Source organism: Pezoporus flaviventris, unplaced genomic scaffold (assembly GCF_033815535.1).
Source record: "Pezoporus flaviventris isolate CSIRO_AGI_PZ_B2104156 unplaced genomic scaffold, CSIRO_AGI_Pfla_v1 ptg000025l, whole genome shotgun sequence".
NCBI lineage: Eukaryota > Metazoa > Chordata > Aves > Psittaciformes > Psittacidae > Pezoporus > Pezoporus flaviventris.
Window position 1 is genome coordinate 34,125,301 of NW_026892573.1, and position 15,049 is coordinate 34,140,349.

Below are 15,049 nucleotides of genomic sequence, written 5' to 3' on the forward strand. Positions count from 1 at the left end.
AATGAAATGAAATCAATTAAAATCAAAAAATAAGATAAAATAAATGAAAAAAAAACTTATTTTGCAGGAAATCATTAAGAAATCCACATGAGAGAGGCTGATGCCCTGCAGGAAGGGTAACACACAGCACCCAGGAGCAGCACCGGCAGTCAAGTCCCCGCTGCTGCCTGCCGGCACACGCAAGCGCGAGCGGAACAAGCTGGTCTTGTTTGCCATCAGCTTCCCCTCCTCCCTCCCTGCCCGTGTGCAGAGCTTCCCTGCTCCTTGGTTTTGCAACACATCCCCAACGGGACAGACCTGCTTGAGCATTTTTCCCTTGGGCAGGTCTCGGGTGGCCCAGGACGGGCAGGTTGGGAGCAGGAGGGCTCTGATCTAAGAGGCTTCACCTACAGCAGACATGGGGTATAACCCTCCATTGGAAGGTCCTGCAGTGTTTCCTGGGCCTTCACTCTTTCGTGCCACTGGGGAAACTGAGGCACAGGTTGGGGTTATCTCACCATTGCGCCAGGAACCACCTGCTCCACTTCCAGCAGTGATGGGCTCAGACCTCCTTGCTTAGGACCGTCTAACAACACCCTAAGGGTGCACCTGACCTCCACATCAGCATCTTCTGAGCATCCATGAGCATCTCCTGACCGTGCTTCTGTGTTGGATGGGCACCCCTGTATCGTGGAATGAACTGGGGTGAAAAGACCTTTAAGATCATCATGTCCAACCACTACCCCAGCACTAAAAGTCCACCACTAACCCATGTCACCAAAGGCCTCACCACACTCCCTGCAGCACCCAAGACCCAAAAGTCTTGGGTGCTGCACGTGCAAACCACCACACTGAAAGAGAAGGTGCAGCAACCATGCCTGGTTTTGCCCAAACCCAGACAATTGATGGCCAGGACCCCCCAGGATTGTATTTTCCCTGTTATAGCTTCACCTCAATGTTTGTACAAGACATCTGGGCACCAGCTCTGCGCTGAGGTTTGTTTAGAAGATGCTGCCAAGGGTAATGCTGTTCCCATCACCATTCCTGCAAGAATTGCATCCATTTTGGGACATTATCCCTGTTCTCCTCCTTATCCTGGGCCTCATGCTGGCCCCAGACCCCTTTTTCTTGCTTCTATACGGGCAATGTGCCCATAACCCAAAGCAGACCCTAGAACAAGCCCTGAATAGGTTTGCTGGACCTTTAAGCCCTCCTCTTCTCGCAGAACAGGGGATGTGAGAGGTTTCCTGATGGATTAGGCGTGGAGAAAACGATGGGAATCATCCCCATTTGAGGATGGAGGATGTGAAATGGTCCCTCTGTAGGGATACTCCCAGTAAAGCCTCCAGCAAGTCAGTGTTCAGTCATCTCCCAGCAAACAGCATGGAATACCTGTTATCTATAAATCAAGGAGTATTAATATCAGGGATACAGCAAAACTCTTCCTATTAAGTGTTAGCATCACGTTTGCTTTAGCTGAGTAGAAACCTTAAGCACTTGTGAGGTGGTTTCGGCCACCTCTAAGTGGTGGAAAGCAAAACTCGTGTCTAAATTTCTCCTTGTTTCTGTAATTCTGGTCTTTTCCAGCAAAAACAAACCAAAAAAAAAAAAAAAAAGCATTTCCTTTTGTAGAAGGAAGAGACTAATTCTTGGAATTAGACTCAAAACACACTTGGCTTCCCTTTTCTCCCTCTTCAAGGGCATGGCGTGGTCTTCTGAGAAACAGAACCGAAAGGGAGAAGCAAGGGCACGTGAGTTGCCTCACCCAGAAAACATCTGAAAGCATCAACGTCAGACATAAAAGGGATGGTTTTTTCCCATATATATCCTCTTTGGTTGACTTTCCAATGCAAGGAATAGGACACTGTGGCTTAAATCGTTGCCATGGTGGCTGAGTGGGATGGACCCATCTGCAGGCAAAGGTAAAGCAGCCCAAGAGCTCAATGGGTCCCTGCGTGTTCCTTGGAAGCAAATGGTCCATGCTCTGAGTTTGAATTCCTGGGAAGTTTAGGTCCCTATGGGAGATTCCTCATGCCTGGATGTTATTTTAGCTGCTCAAGAGTCCCCGAGGTCCCCGCTGCATCCTCATAACCTTTGGCAAGGGGATGGGCACCCTGAGTCAATGGCTTTGCGTTGAATGGTGTTAAAGAGCAAAAAGAGCAGCAAAAGACTTAAAACTCCCGTTATAAAATGTACAGACTAAGTGCAGGGACTAAAAATTCCATGTCCATACAGCTGGGAGATTGGAGCTGTGGTGTGGAAGTCCCAGGTAAACTCAGCACACACCAAGGCCCTTATTGTTTGATCCAAGCAGAACTGAATGTGGGGTTCCTGGAGAAGCAACAAGAAATTGCTCCAGGTAGTTTTAGATGCAAAGCATTAAATCCCTTGTGCACAAAATTGCTGGGTTCTTGGTGATTCAAACCCAGGGTTTTGGGTGAGAAATTTGCCCATCTCACCCTCACGGTGCCTCAAGCCCTCCGTAAGACCCAAGGGTTGCGTGGCCACCAGGCACATGTTGGAACATGCTTTTGGCCTGTGTTAATGGTGATGGCCCATGAGCATGGAGCACCTTGGGCTCAGTTGTACCTGAGATGCTGGTTTGCAACCTTCAGATAGGTATTTTCACCCTATAAATGTGCCCCACTATGTGGTCCTGCTGGGACAGGGGTACCCCAAAAGAAGGCATCTCCATCAACCTGTCCACCCTTTATCCCTGGTTGTGACTGGGGGCAATCTCCCAGAGAGAGCTCTCCAGCTGGAGAACTCCATTCCAAGAGCCAAAGCAAACAAACTATCGAGGAAAGAGCAAGGAGTCAAGGGAAGTTATTGTAAATCCTTCCTGAATGGGAAATTCCAAGGGTACCTGCACGTCTCGTGTGCTTTGACCTCTTTATCCCTCCCTGAGGACACGGTCCGGAAAGTGGAGGAGCCTGGAAGTGGTGAGTCAAAGGGACATGGCGTGCTCCACCATCACCCACTGGGCAGCTGCCAGATCCTGCAGGTCCCCATGGGCATCTGAGGTCAGTTTGGACACCCGTTTAGCACCACCTGGTATCTGGACCCATCCCTGGGGCTGCTGGTTGAGCCCACTTCTCCCAGTACTCAATGGTGGAGCTCCATGGTGGGTTGCACCTCTGCTCCAGACCGTATTCTCCCATTGGCCTTCCAGTATCTGAAGGGGGCTCACAAGGATGCTGGAGAGAGACTCTTCATCAGGGATTGTAGTGACAGGACAAGGGGTGATGGGTTCAAAGTGAAACAGGGGAGATTTAGGCTGGATATAAGGCAGAAGCTCTTTACCGTGAGGGTGCTGAGGCGCTGGCACAGGGTGCCCAGAGAAGCTGTGGCTGCCCCATCCTTGGCAGTGTTCAAGGCCAGGTTGGACACAGGGGCTTGGAGCAAGCTGCTCCAGTGGAAGGGGTCCCTGCCCGTGGCAGGGGTTGGAGCTGGATGGGCTTTAAGGTCCCTTCCAACCCAAACCCAATCCCAGTCTGGGATTCTGTGATCATGGAGGATGAGGATAATTGGTGCTTATGAAGAGGTGTATTGGTGAGAAGACATATATGGCCATCATTGTGCTGAGCCTCAGGGGCCGAGGGCTTTCCCAGGGTGGGTGGGACCCCAAAAGGGCTGGGTGATCTGCTCGCATGGGATAGAGGGGAAGGAGCTGAAGGAGGGACTGTGGTCATCCTTGAGGCTTTTGATCTCCACTCAACCATGCGAAGTTCAGAGATGTCCCCATCCCAGACCCCAGCTCTGTCCTCGAAGTGAGGAAGTGCAGTTATTGATGAGGAAGAGGTGCTGAGAGCTGATGATCTCGCTCTTTTCAGAGCCTCCTAGCAGTGGGGGTGAAGAAGACCTCTCGAAGGTGGCTAAGAAGTGTGAAGGGCCACCTTGGAAACCTCCATCACAAGACCCCCTCGTGCCCTAAGCCCTGGGATTTCCTGCTGGCAAAGACCCACAGATGTGAGTCCCAAATTCTCCTTTCCCAACTTGCTTGACCAGCAGATGGATGAGGTGGTCTGAGCCAAGGCAACCTCCTGAAGACTCATAGACTCATTGAACTTTCCTTCTGCTGAGGTTGTGGATCGAACTGGAGCCTAAGACACCACCTCATTCTCCACACTACTCCTTGAGGACTCCCAAACAAAGGAAAGCATTGAGTGGAAGCGACCCTGAGTCCTTGATGCTCATCAGGGTGTGATGGTGAGATGAAAGGAAGGCTGTGAAGACCAAGGTGACAATCACCTACGTGCTGGGGGAGGAGCCCAACAAGCCCTTCTTTCCCTGTTGACATGGGGCTCTAACAAAGCAGGTTGAAGAGGAAAACGAACTGAAACATGCTTCTTGAGAAACACTGGCACTGCAGTGGGTCAGCTTCCACTTGGAGCAAAGCCAGGGCTTCTTAGCCTGAATTCCCATCAAAGCCAAGGTTTCCTGGCAGTCCCATGAAGCTGAATGGGTGCATTGAGCTCATAAGTTGCCACTGGGAGCTCATCACGTCCAGAAGGAAGTTAGGGTTGGTTGGTCAGAAAAGTGGGACTTGGACCTCAGAGCAGCTTCCAGTGTGTGAAAGGGGCTACAAGGATGCTGGGGAGGGACTCTTCATTAGGGACTGGAGTGATAGGACAAGGGGTGATGGGTTCAGACTGAAACAGGGGAAGTTTAGATTGGATCTAAGGAAGAAGTTCTTTACTGTGAGGGTGCTGAGGCACTGGAATGGGTTGCCCAGGGAGGTTGTGAATGCTCCATCCCTGGCAGTGTTCAAGGCCAGGTTGGACAGAGCCTTGGGTGCCATGGTTTGGTGTGAGGTGCCCCTGCCCATGACAGGGGGGTTGGAACTGGATGATCTTAAGGCCCTTTCCAACCCAAACCATTCTGTGATTCTATGATTCTATGATCATGACCAGTTTCTCCAGCACAGACATCCAGCAGTGAGATGATTTTTCTTCTTCTACTGGGGCTTTCACCCCAGGAAGCAGCACAGGTTTGACGGTGGTGAGCATTGGTTGCGGTAAAAGTGTGGAGGGCACCGAGTGGACCTCAAGAGATGAGACTTTGTCCCCCAGACACCTTCTCTGCCAAAAACTTGGGGACCCAAAGGCAGGGGCAGCAGATGCCTGCACATGAGCCGCCTCCTGTCTGGTTATAAAAGAGCTGCCACCAAATGACACGTCCTCATGAGCAAGCCCAGCCAGAGCCAGCACTCTGTGCCCAGAAAGACACGAGAAATTAACTCCATTTCCGTTATTAATGGCTTTTAGATGTAATGAAATTCCTCCTGCAAGACATCTCCGGTCTGGTGAGCTGCGGCGGAGCAGGAGGGATGCAGCTTGGCATCTCTGTGCTGGGGGGGGGGAACCTGAAAGCCCTGGAGGACCTTCCCCACGGTGATATCCATCACTTAGTGGTGGGGATGCCCCATTCCTGAGGCTTCTTAAAGCCTCAGCTGGAAGCTGCTTTTCACCTCCATTGGGAATCGTGTGTCCGTTGGAGGAGCACGGCCCCAGCTTCTCTCCCTGTCCTCAATCACAGATGCTCCTCTTTCCATCCGCACCATCCCAACAGCGACTGGAAAGCCGGAGCCGGTGTGGGAAGGTGCAGTTCCCCCAGGCAGCAGCAGCAGCAGCAGCAGCAGCAGCAGCACAGGTCGCCTGCAGTCAGCCTCTAGCGCGATTACTGGCACCATCCGGCCCGAGGAGCAGAAACCAGGCAGCTCAATTGTCTCAGGAGGCCGAATCCAGCCTCTGTGCCAAGGATTAATTCAGTCGGTGAGGCTCCAAGAGGAACCCAAGCCATTCCCTTGCCCTGATTATTCTTCCCAATGAGCTTCGCCTGCCTTTTGCATGGATAAAAAGAGGTGTAAGAATGATGCCTGGCTGGAAATCTCTTTCCTAGCCTTGCCACTGCCTCCAAATCTGCCTCTCCCATCCCTATTCAACCCCCAAGGTGTCATTTTTCCAGGCATTCCCGTTTATTCCAGGTGCTGCCGGGCTCAGCGCAGGCTGTTTGGGCTGGAAGGCAGCCACCACTGCTATTTTCTATCCTTTCTTTAACACTATTTACACTGTCCCCACAGCAGGACACCTGGCTGCGAGGCATTCACCTTGGGGACCTGCAAGGACATCCGCTGAGCTGGGAGGGAGGAGGACACCAGCTCTTTGTCACCAGCTCTGGAGCTTGTCCTGAAGATGGAGGCAGCGCTGGAGCTGGAGGTGGGATGAGTGCTTTCACTGGCTGCTCATCGGAGGAGTGAGTTGTGTCCGTTCTCAGGTGCATTCTATGGATGCTTGTGTAGCTCCTTATTGCAGGGGGTTGTTTGCACAAGGTTTGTTTTCTGCTCTATTCTGGTTTCCATCTTCCTGTGGCGGGAGAAGGGAATTTCATGAGGGCACCGAGCCATCCCCAACCCAACCCCGCAAGCCCGGGCAGCCCCGGGATGAGGTTGCTGGCTCCAGCCTGGCTGTGGTTGCACATATTCACTGCTGCTCCTGCCAGAGCCCATCTCCCCTGTGGCCCCACTACCCGGCTTGGCCATGGGCTTGTGCCAGGATCGATGAAAGCCCACGTTGTCCAACATAGCGCAGGCGCCGGTGGGATCCAAAGAGCCTGCAGCACCTCGTTCCACCATGGAGCCAGACCCCTGCCCCAAACCCGTCACCTCATATTTAGGTGGCGGCTCTGGGGGTGCATAGCTCAATGAGGTGACATTGGGACCCCATTAAGATGCTCCATCATCCGGGTGATGCCGACCAGCACCTCCTTCCCCTCCACCTCTACCCAGAGCCATCAGAAGCCCCTGGGCAAACTGGGCTTGCAGGGAAAGGAAGGACCAAGCCCGGCATCCTGAGTAATCCCGGCATCCCCGCGCTGTTTATGCATCAGCCCTTTCATACCCAACACATTCCCTCAGGGTTCCTTTTCTTATTGCACTTTAATAGCCGTGCTCAGGAAGCGCCGAGGCTTGACCTCCTGGTTAATGACCACCAAAGCCACCGACTCCTTTGGCTGGGATCTGGGGCCATGGGGAGACCCTGTCCCCAACCCGCAGCTACCCACCGAGGGCTCAGCAAGGACCATGCTGTTGACTGATGCATGAGCATCGCACCCTCTAAATCCCACTTTTGGGGGTGCTGGAAGCCCCCCAACACGCTCTTGGCCTGTGATGCCAAGCCAGCTGTTTGTATGGCAGCCCCCCCCCCCCCCCCCATACATTCGTCGGTACCCCCCAATCCAGCTGTTCTGCCCCCCCACACCCCATATCCAGATGTGACCCTTCCCTAGCCCCCCCGCAGGTGCTGGGGCCGGAGCGGGGCGGAGCGGAGCGGCCCCGGGGCGGAGCGGGGCCGGCGGCCGGAGGCTGCGGGGCGGCCCCGGGCTCTGAGCTCCGCTGCTGCCGCCCGGGCGCATCCCGCTGCCGGTGAGTGCCGCGTATGGGGGGGAACGGAACCGAGAGAACCGGGAAGGGGGGGAGCAGAGAGGGTCCGAGTGAACCGGGAAGAATGGGGCTGGAGCAGGTAGGATGGGAACCAACGGTGTCAGATCCAGCCGGGCAAGGGGGGAGCTGAGTGGGTCCGAGTGAACCGGGAAGAATGGGGCTGGAGCAGGTAGGATGGGAACCAACGGTGTCAGATCCAGCCGGGCAAGGGGGGAGCAGAGAGGGTCCGAGTGAACCGGGAAGGAATCGGCTGGACCGGGCAGGATGGGAGCCAACGTAGTCGGACAGAACCGGGCAGGATGGAGCCGAGAGGGTCGAAGAGAACGGGAAGGATGAGAGCAGAGAGGGTCGGAATGAACAGGGCAGGACGGGACTGGATTGGACGGAATGGGACGCGACAGTGTCAGACCAAACCGGGCAGGATGGAACCCCCTGGGTTCAGGCCGAACCAGGCAGGATCAGACCCGAGAATGTCGCAGTGAACGCGGCAGGGTGGGACCCGACTGAGTAGGATGGGACTTGAGTGGGTCAGAGTGAAGCGAGCAGGATCAGACCCAAAAGGGTCCAATCGGACTGGGTAGGATAAGGCCAGACAGGGCAGGATTGGGCCCTAGAGTGTCAGACAAAACAGGGTTATGTTAGGGTCAGACCAAACTGGGCTGGATGAGACCCAACAGGGTCAGACTGAACCGGGAAGATGAGACCTGAGGGGATCAGACCACACCAGGCAGGATGAGGCCAAATAAGGTAGGATCAGACCCAAGAAGGTCCAATGGAACCAGGCAGGATGGGACCTGACAGCATCACATCAAACTGGGCAGGGTGGGACCCGAGTGGGTCAGATCAAACTGGGCAGGTTGGGGCCAGATCAGGCAGGATCAGACCCAAACGGGTGAGACTGAACCAGGCAGGATGGGACCCGAGCAGATCAGATCAAGCTGGGCAGGATGAGGCAGAACCGGAGAGCATGGGGTCTGATCCGACTGCATTGGGTCAGATCCAGACAGCATCAGTGCTCCAGCTGGGGTGATCCCGAAGCCACCCCGATGGTAGCTGCTGATCCTTGCCTTTAGGGAGCTTTAGCAGCTTTTCCAACAGAGCAAGGTTTAAAACCACGCTGTGATCCCCACAGCAGCGCTGCGTGAGGCTCAGAGGGGTGAGTTCACCCTGGTTCCTCTGTTCCCACAGCCTGGGGTGCAGCCAGGATGCTCCTGCATCTCTTGGGGCATCCATAGGGACCAGTGCTGTACTGGAGGTGGTGTCACACACAGCATCTCCTCCCATCCGCGTGAGGGACCTGGTCTTCTACGCTGCTGCGGGTGTCCTCTGTCTTTATATACATCTCTATCCATCTTTGTGCATATACAGAGGTATAAATTGGTATGTGTGCACAGACAAGCATATAGAAGCATAAATACATCTGTAATAGAGTTATGTATACACATCTGTGTGAGCCCATGTGCTTGGAGACATGGATTTGTGTACAGAAGTAGAGAAGCTTGTACATACGTGTGCGCAGAGACGTACTTCTGTGTCTGTGTACAGAGACATGTATGTGTGTGTAGAGCCTTATAGGTCTGTATATATAGGTGTAGAGGTATATTTATATGGAGAGGTGTACATGCTTGTATACATATGTTGAAGCATGTGTATGTGTGAACATATGGCTGTATATGTGCCTATGTTTGTGTGTCTATATAGATGGGTTTATGCAAGCCCAGCCAGAGTCTCAGCGCTGCCCCATCCCCATGGGTCCACGTTAAGCACCCTAAAATGCCCAGTGTTGTCCCAGTTTGTCCACATCATCCCACCTTCAGGCTCCAATGAAGAGGGATTTCCCTTAAAACACCCAAACCTCGGTGCCCAGCTACCGCAGGACAGATGGGACACATCTATGAGGACCTAAAGGTGTTTTGGGACCAGCCAGGAGGTGTTTGGGAGCAGGGATGCTGTGGCTTTGGCCAAGGGAGAGCATCCCCGTTCATCCCCTTTGAGATCTGCTGAGCTGGAGCTTTCAGTTCCATCCCCACCATCCCAGCCCTGCCACCAAGCCACTATGATGTCCCCACCACAGTCTCATCCTAAGGAGCACCCCCAACACCATGGGCATCCCTTTTTTTTTCCCCTTGCAAGTCTCATTTTGGGACTGGTTTCACCTGGTGCCCATCACTGTGGTGTCAGGTCCAGGTCTCCATCATCCCATGTTTGCTTTTAGGGGCAGCTGAGCGCAGAGAGCATCCACCCCATCACCCGGTGATGGGTTTTTGGGGTGAAAAGGGGGACTTTTGGGATAATCCACCAGGTTTGGGCACAGCAGCAGGACGAGGTCGAGCATCTCGATGTGGTTTCGTTAATTAGAAACCATGGTGATTTATGGTGATGGCAAACTGTGACTGTGGGGTTACGGGTGGTTGAAGGCAGGGGGTACAGTTGAGGTGGAGATTTTCTGGTGTCTAATAGAAAGGTTTCGCGCAGTGCATCCTGTAACTGGAGTTCTCCTGGGATCGGGAGGGATTTTCCTCCTTTCCACCAGCTTTTTTTACCCATCCCAGCCCGGCAGCACTGGGGTTCAGTGCCCTGTTTCCCTCCTGGGAAACACTGGGGTGTGCCCACGCATGTCTGTGTGCAGAGAGCCTCGCAGATGTGGATGCAGGGGGTCCGTGTATGCGTGCAGGGCATGGGTTTGTATGCACATGATGTGGAGCTGTGGTGGAGGCGCTGGCACGGGCTGGGCTGTGCCATGTCAGAGCAGTGCAGTGCCATGCAGTGCCCACAGTGCTGTGCCATGAAGTGCCATGCAGTGCCCACAGTGCTGTGCCATGCAGTGCCATGCAGTGCCCACAGTGCTGTGCCATGCAGTGCCCACAGTGATGTGCCATGCAGTGCCATGCAGTGCCCACAGTGCTGTGCCATGCAGTGCCATGCAGTGCCCACAGTGCAGTGCCATGCAGTGCCATGCAGTGCCCACAGTGATGTGCCATGCAGTGCCATGCAGTGCCCACAGTGATGTGCCATGCAGTGCCATGCAGTGCCCACAGTGCTGTGCCATGCAGTGCCATGCAGTGCCCACAGTGATGTGCCATGCAGTGCCATGCAGTGCCCACAGTGCTGTGCCATGCAGTGCCATGCAGTGCCCACCCTGCCACCCAGCTTTCTGCTCCCTGTCACCCCAGGGTGCTGCTGTTGGGTGGAAAGGGGAAGCCTTGCTCAATGGGGCCGGGTGCTGGGCATAGCAGTGGGTCCCTGTGACACCCCCTGACACCCCGTGGCACCCCAGGAGGTAAAATGCACTCCCAGGTACCCCAGGATCCCCCTTTGATGGCCTCTTTGTCCCCAGTCCCATGGCAATGTTCCTGTGAGCACATGTGGCATAGGGGGGCTCTCATGGATGCCCTGGGGGATGGCTGGGTGCCTTGGGCCCTAGGGGATGCTTTGGGGGGATCCCCAAGGCACTTACTGGCTTGGAGGTGGTTGTGGGGGGATGCTGGGACTGTCTGGAGCTGGGGCGACAATGGGGTGCAATGGGGTGACAGAGGGACTCAGTGGGGTGCTATAGGGGCTCAGTAGGGTGCAGGGGTTAGGAAGCATGTGTGACAGCAGGGAGAGCAAGGGGGTGGCTGATCTACAAGCCTGGAGCACCCCCAAAAATAGGGGACCATTGTGTATGTCCCCATCACTCCCCCCAAGCCTGCCCCCATGGCTGGGCGGTGCTGTGGGGCTGGTAAAGCCCCATAGACCCAAAATGGGTCCCCAAAGACCCCAAATGGGGCCACAACAGTAGGATTCGTGTGTTCCCCCTGGTCCCCTCTGCCCCATGCACCCTTCCCTGCCCCAATTCCCCTTCCCAACCAGCATGAGGACACTGCCACCCCTCTCCAAGCGAGCCCATCCCCACCAGGCACTGGGGTTGGCACTGGGGTGTGCAGGGGAAGTGGGTGCTGGCCCCAAGCCACCAGCCAGGGCTGCCCGCGATGGAGGAAGCCAGAGGAGGAAGGAGAAGCAGCTCTGCTTGTACCTGCAAGCTGCTGGGAGCGTGCAGCACCCATGGGTGGCACAGCGAGCGACAGGGCTGGGGCCAGGGCTCTCTTCGTGCTATAGGACCATGTCTTCTGCAGTAGTTTCAGCCTTTGAGTGAAGCAGGTGGTCTGTTCCTCAGGTCAGAGCAGCCCAGAGGCCTCAGGGATGGGCTTTTAGCCCATAAAACCAAAACCCTCCGGGACTGGAGCATCATCAGCCCCGATTCCCAGATGAAAGCAACCACAAAACATCTGTGGGTGGTGCTGGGCCCCACGCAGGTGGCATCTCCTGATGGGACAGAGGACTCAGGGGACACAGCCCTATGGGGTGACCGGCTGTAGGGCTTTGGCACCCCCTGCAGAGGAGCAGGAGGCCGTGCCAGTGGCTAACAGCAGCCCGGGCTGCAAGTCCCTCTCTTGCATGGGGATGAGGGTGGTTTGGCCTTGTGCAAACCTCCCCACTGGGTGCCAGTGCTGGGGGGAGTGGAGCTGAGGCGGTGGTGATCATTGTCATCACACTGTCCTCTGTGGTACCACTCACTGTGGTGCCGCTGTCTCCGTCTTCACCTTCCTGGGGGACCCCTAAATCCATCATCGTGGTTTAGAACTGTGGAACCCCAGCCTGGTTTGGGTTGGAAGGGACCTTAAAGCTCCTCCAGCTCCAACCCCTGCCATGGGCAGGGACCCCTTCCATAGAGCAGCTTGCTCCAAGCCCCTGTGTCCAACCTGGCCTTGAACACTGCCAGGGATGGGGCAGCCACAGCTTCTCTGGGCACCCTGTGCCAGCGCCTCAGCACCCTCCCAGGGAAGAGCTTCTGCCTAAGAGCTCAGCTCAGTCTCCCCTCGGGCAGGTTCAAGCCATTCCCCTTGGCCTGGCCCTACAGGCCCTTGTCCCAAGCCCCTCTCCAGCTTTCCTGCAGCCCCTTCAGGCACTGGAGCTGCTCTCAGGTCTCCCCTTCACACAGCAGAGGGTCAGGATCCCCTCCCTGAGCTGCTGCTCACGCTCTGGGGGTGCAGCCCAGCACACGGGGGGGTTCTGGGCTCAAGCGCACACTGAAGCCGGGTCACGGGGAGCTTCTCCTCACCCAGCACCCCAAGTCCTTCTCAGGTCTGCTCTCCATCCCTCCATCCCCCAGCCTGTACGGACAGTAAAGGTTTCCCTGACCCAGAAGGACACGGCTGTGAGGTTGCACGCAGCAGTGCGGGTTCATCCTCCTGTGCTGGATGTAACACATGGCCAAGTCACCAACCGCCTCCTTTGTCACCCTCAGGTACTGCCGAAGGGCCACGCCAGCAGAGAGGCCATCAATGGGGGACACCACCACCATGGCCAACTCGACAGCCCTTGTGGGCGCTGGGAGGAACTCCTGCACCTTCCACGAGGAGTTCAAGCAGGTCCTGCTGCCCTTGGTCTACTCCGTGGTGTTCACGATGGGGTTGCCCTTGAACGCCGTGGTCATCGGGCAGATCTGGGTGGCCCGTAAGGCGCTCAGCCGCAGCATGATCTATATGCTGAACCTGGCCGTGGCTGACCTGCTCTACGTCTGCTCCCTCCCTCTCCTCATCTACAACTACACCCAGAAGGATTATTGGCCTTTTGGGGACTTCACCTGCAAATTCATCCGCTTCCAGTTCTACACCAACCTCCACGGCAGCATCCTCTTCCTCACCTGCATCAGCGTCCAGCGGTACCTGGGCATCTGCCACCCCTTGGCCTCGTGGCACAAGAAGAAGGGGAAGAAGCTGACGTGGTTGGTGTGTGCTGCGGTGTGGTTCATTGTCATCGCCCAGTGCCTGCCCACCTTTGTCTTCGCTTCCACCGGTACCCAGAGGAACCGCACTGTCTGCTATGACCTGAGCCCGCCGGATCGCTCCTCTGCCTACTTCCCCTACGGCATCACCCTCACGGTGACCGGCTTCCTGCTGCCCTTCGTGGCTATCCTCGCCTGCTACTGCAGCATGGCCAGGATCCTGTGCCAGAAGGACGAGCTGATCGGCTTGGTGGTGCACAAGAGGAAGGACAAAGCCGTGCGGATGATCATCATCGTCGTCATCGTCTTCTCCATCAGCTTCTTCCCCTTCCACCTCACCAAGACCATCTACCTGATTGTCCGGTCCTCGCCCAGCCTGTCCTGCTCGGCTCTGCAGGCGTTTGCCACTGCCTACAAGTGCACGCGTCCCTTTGCCAGCATGAACAGTGTCCTCGACCCCATCCTCTTCTACTTCACCCAGCGCAAGTTCCGTGAGAGCACCCGTTACCTCCTGGACAAGATGAGCAACAAGTGGCGCCATGACCATTGCATTACCTATGGCTCCTAGGTGAGGACGAGGGACACCTCGGTGTCACCAGGATCAGCCATGGGGCAGTTTTGGCTTTAAGCTCCACGGAACAGAGATGGCTTCAGCTGGGGACATCCTGAAGGACAAGAGGATGGTATCTCCCAGGCTTTCAGCACTTTCATCTCCACTGCAGCAGCACAGTATTAACCCCATCACGGCACAGATCCAGTGGCCTCTGGCTTGGTTGCTCAGCTTGAGCAGCTTAGCACCATGGCTCCTTAGTGGCCAAGCCACCAATGCAATAAAAACTACTGGTGGGACCATGGAGGACACAGTCCCTGGCTCAGGACAAGCTGCTGTGGGGTGATTTCTCCCCTTTCTGATTTAAAGATTCCCTGATGGGGCCCTGGCGAGGGTTTAGTTCAGCTCATAGGTGTCTGGAGAACATGAGGATGTGCTTTTCTCAGCTCAAGAGCAGTGCCGTGGACGTTTTATGGGGTAATACTGGGACATCCCTATTCCCCAGTCCCCAGAAGGAGGCCACACCAATAAGAGGCATGGGCTCACTGGTACCACGGGTACTGCAAAACACTGGGAGAGCATTCCTGGCCAAACTGGGAACTGGGAAGGGGGACATAAGGGTAACTGGGACACCCATGCTGGATTTCCCACCTCTAACCTTGGACTGGGTTAGACACAAGCCAGCGGTGTTGTCACCTACCTGGGCACCTTCAGCATCACCTGGGTCCAGCTCCCTGCTTAGCCCAGCACCCAAATCATGGAATCAACCAGGTTGGAAAAGCCCTTTAAGCTCATCCAGCCCAACCATTCCCAGCACTGCCAAGGCCACCACTGCCCCATGGCACTGAGGCCTCGTCTCCATGGGGTGTGAACACTTGCAGGGATGGTGACTGCAGCCCTGCCCTGGGCAGCCTGTTCCATCCTGGCACCCTTGGTTCCCTGCTGTCACTTCCTAACCAGGGTTCACCAAAATCAAAGCCAGCACACCCGGACACAATGACTGGAGACAGGAAACCCATGCCACCAAGCTACTTGGTGTTCTTTGCCATGTCACCACATGTCCTGTAGTTGGCTTGGCCTTTCTACTAGCACCGTGCTGGGCTAGAGCTTGAGCTTTGCTCCCAGCAGCCTCCATATAGAATCACAGAACAGTTTGGGTTGGAAAGGACCTTAAGATCATCCGGTTCCAACCCCCTGCCATGGGCAGGGGCATCTCACACTAAACCATGGCACCCAAGGCTCTGTCCAACCTGGCCTCCATATGGATGGTCCTCACTCCAAGCCAGGAGAGCTTCACTTACATGGTGCGGAG

At 55.6% G+C, this 15,049-nt stretch overlaps 1 protein-coding gene across 1 annotated transcript; it reads left to right on the plus strand.

The window, feature by feature from the left end:
• The first annotated feature begins 7,328 nt into the window (after positions 1-7,328).
• On the plus strand, positions 7,329-14,748 carry P2RY6 (pyrimidinergic receptor P2Y6). The gene is made up of 2 exons (XM_061458145.1): positions 7,329-7,402; positions 12,708-14,748. Exon 2 carries the CDS (start codon positions 12,745-12,747, stop codon positions 13,753-13,755), a length of 1,011 nt encoding a protein of 336 aa, XP_061314129.1. The 5' UTR covers positions 7,329-7,402; positions 12,708-12,744; the 3' UTR covers positions 13,756-14,748.
• Positions 14,749-15,049: the final 301 nt, after the last annotated feature.

What these genes read in the sequence shown, in the direction of transcription:
- P2RY6 (XM_061458145.1), top strand. Translation starts at nt 12,745, where the DNA reads ATGGGGGACACCACCACCATGGCCAACTCGACAGCCCTTGTGGGCGCT.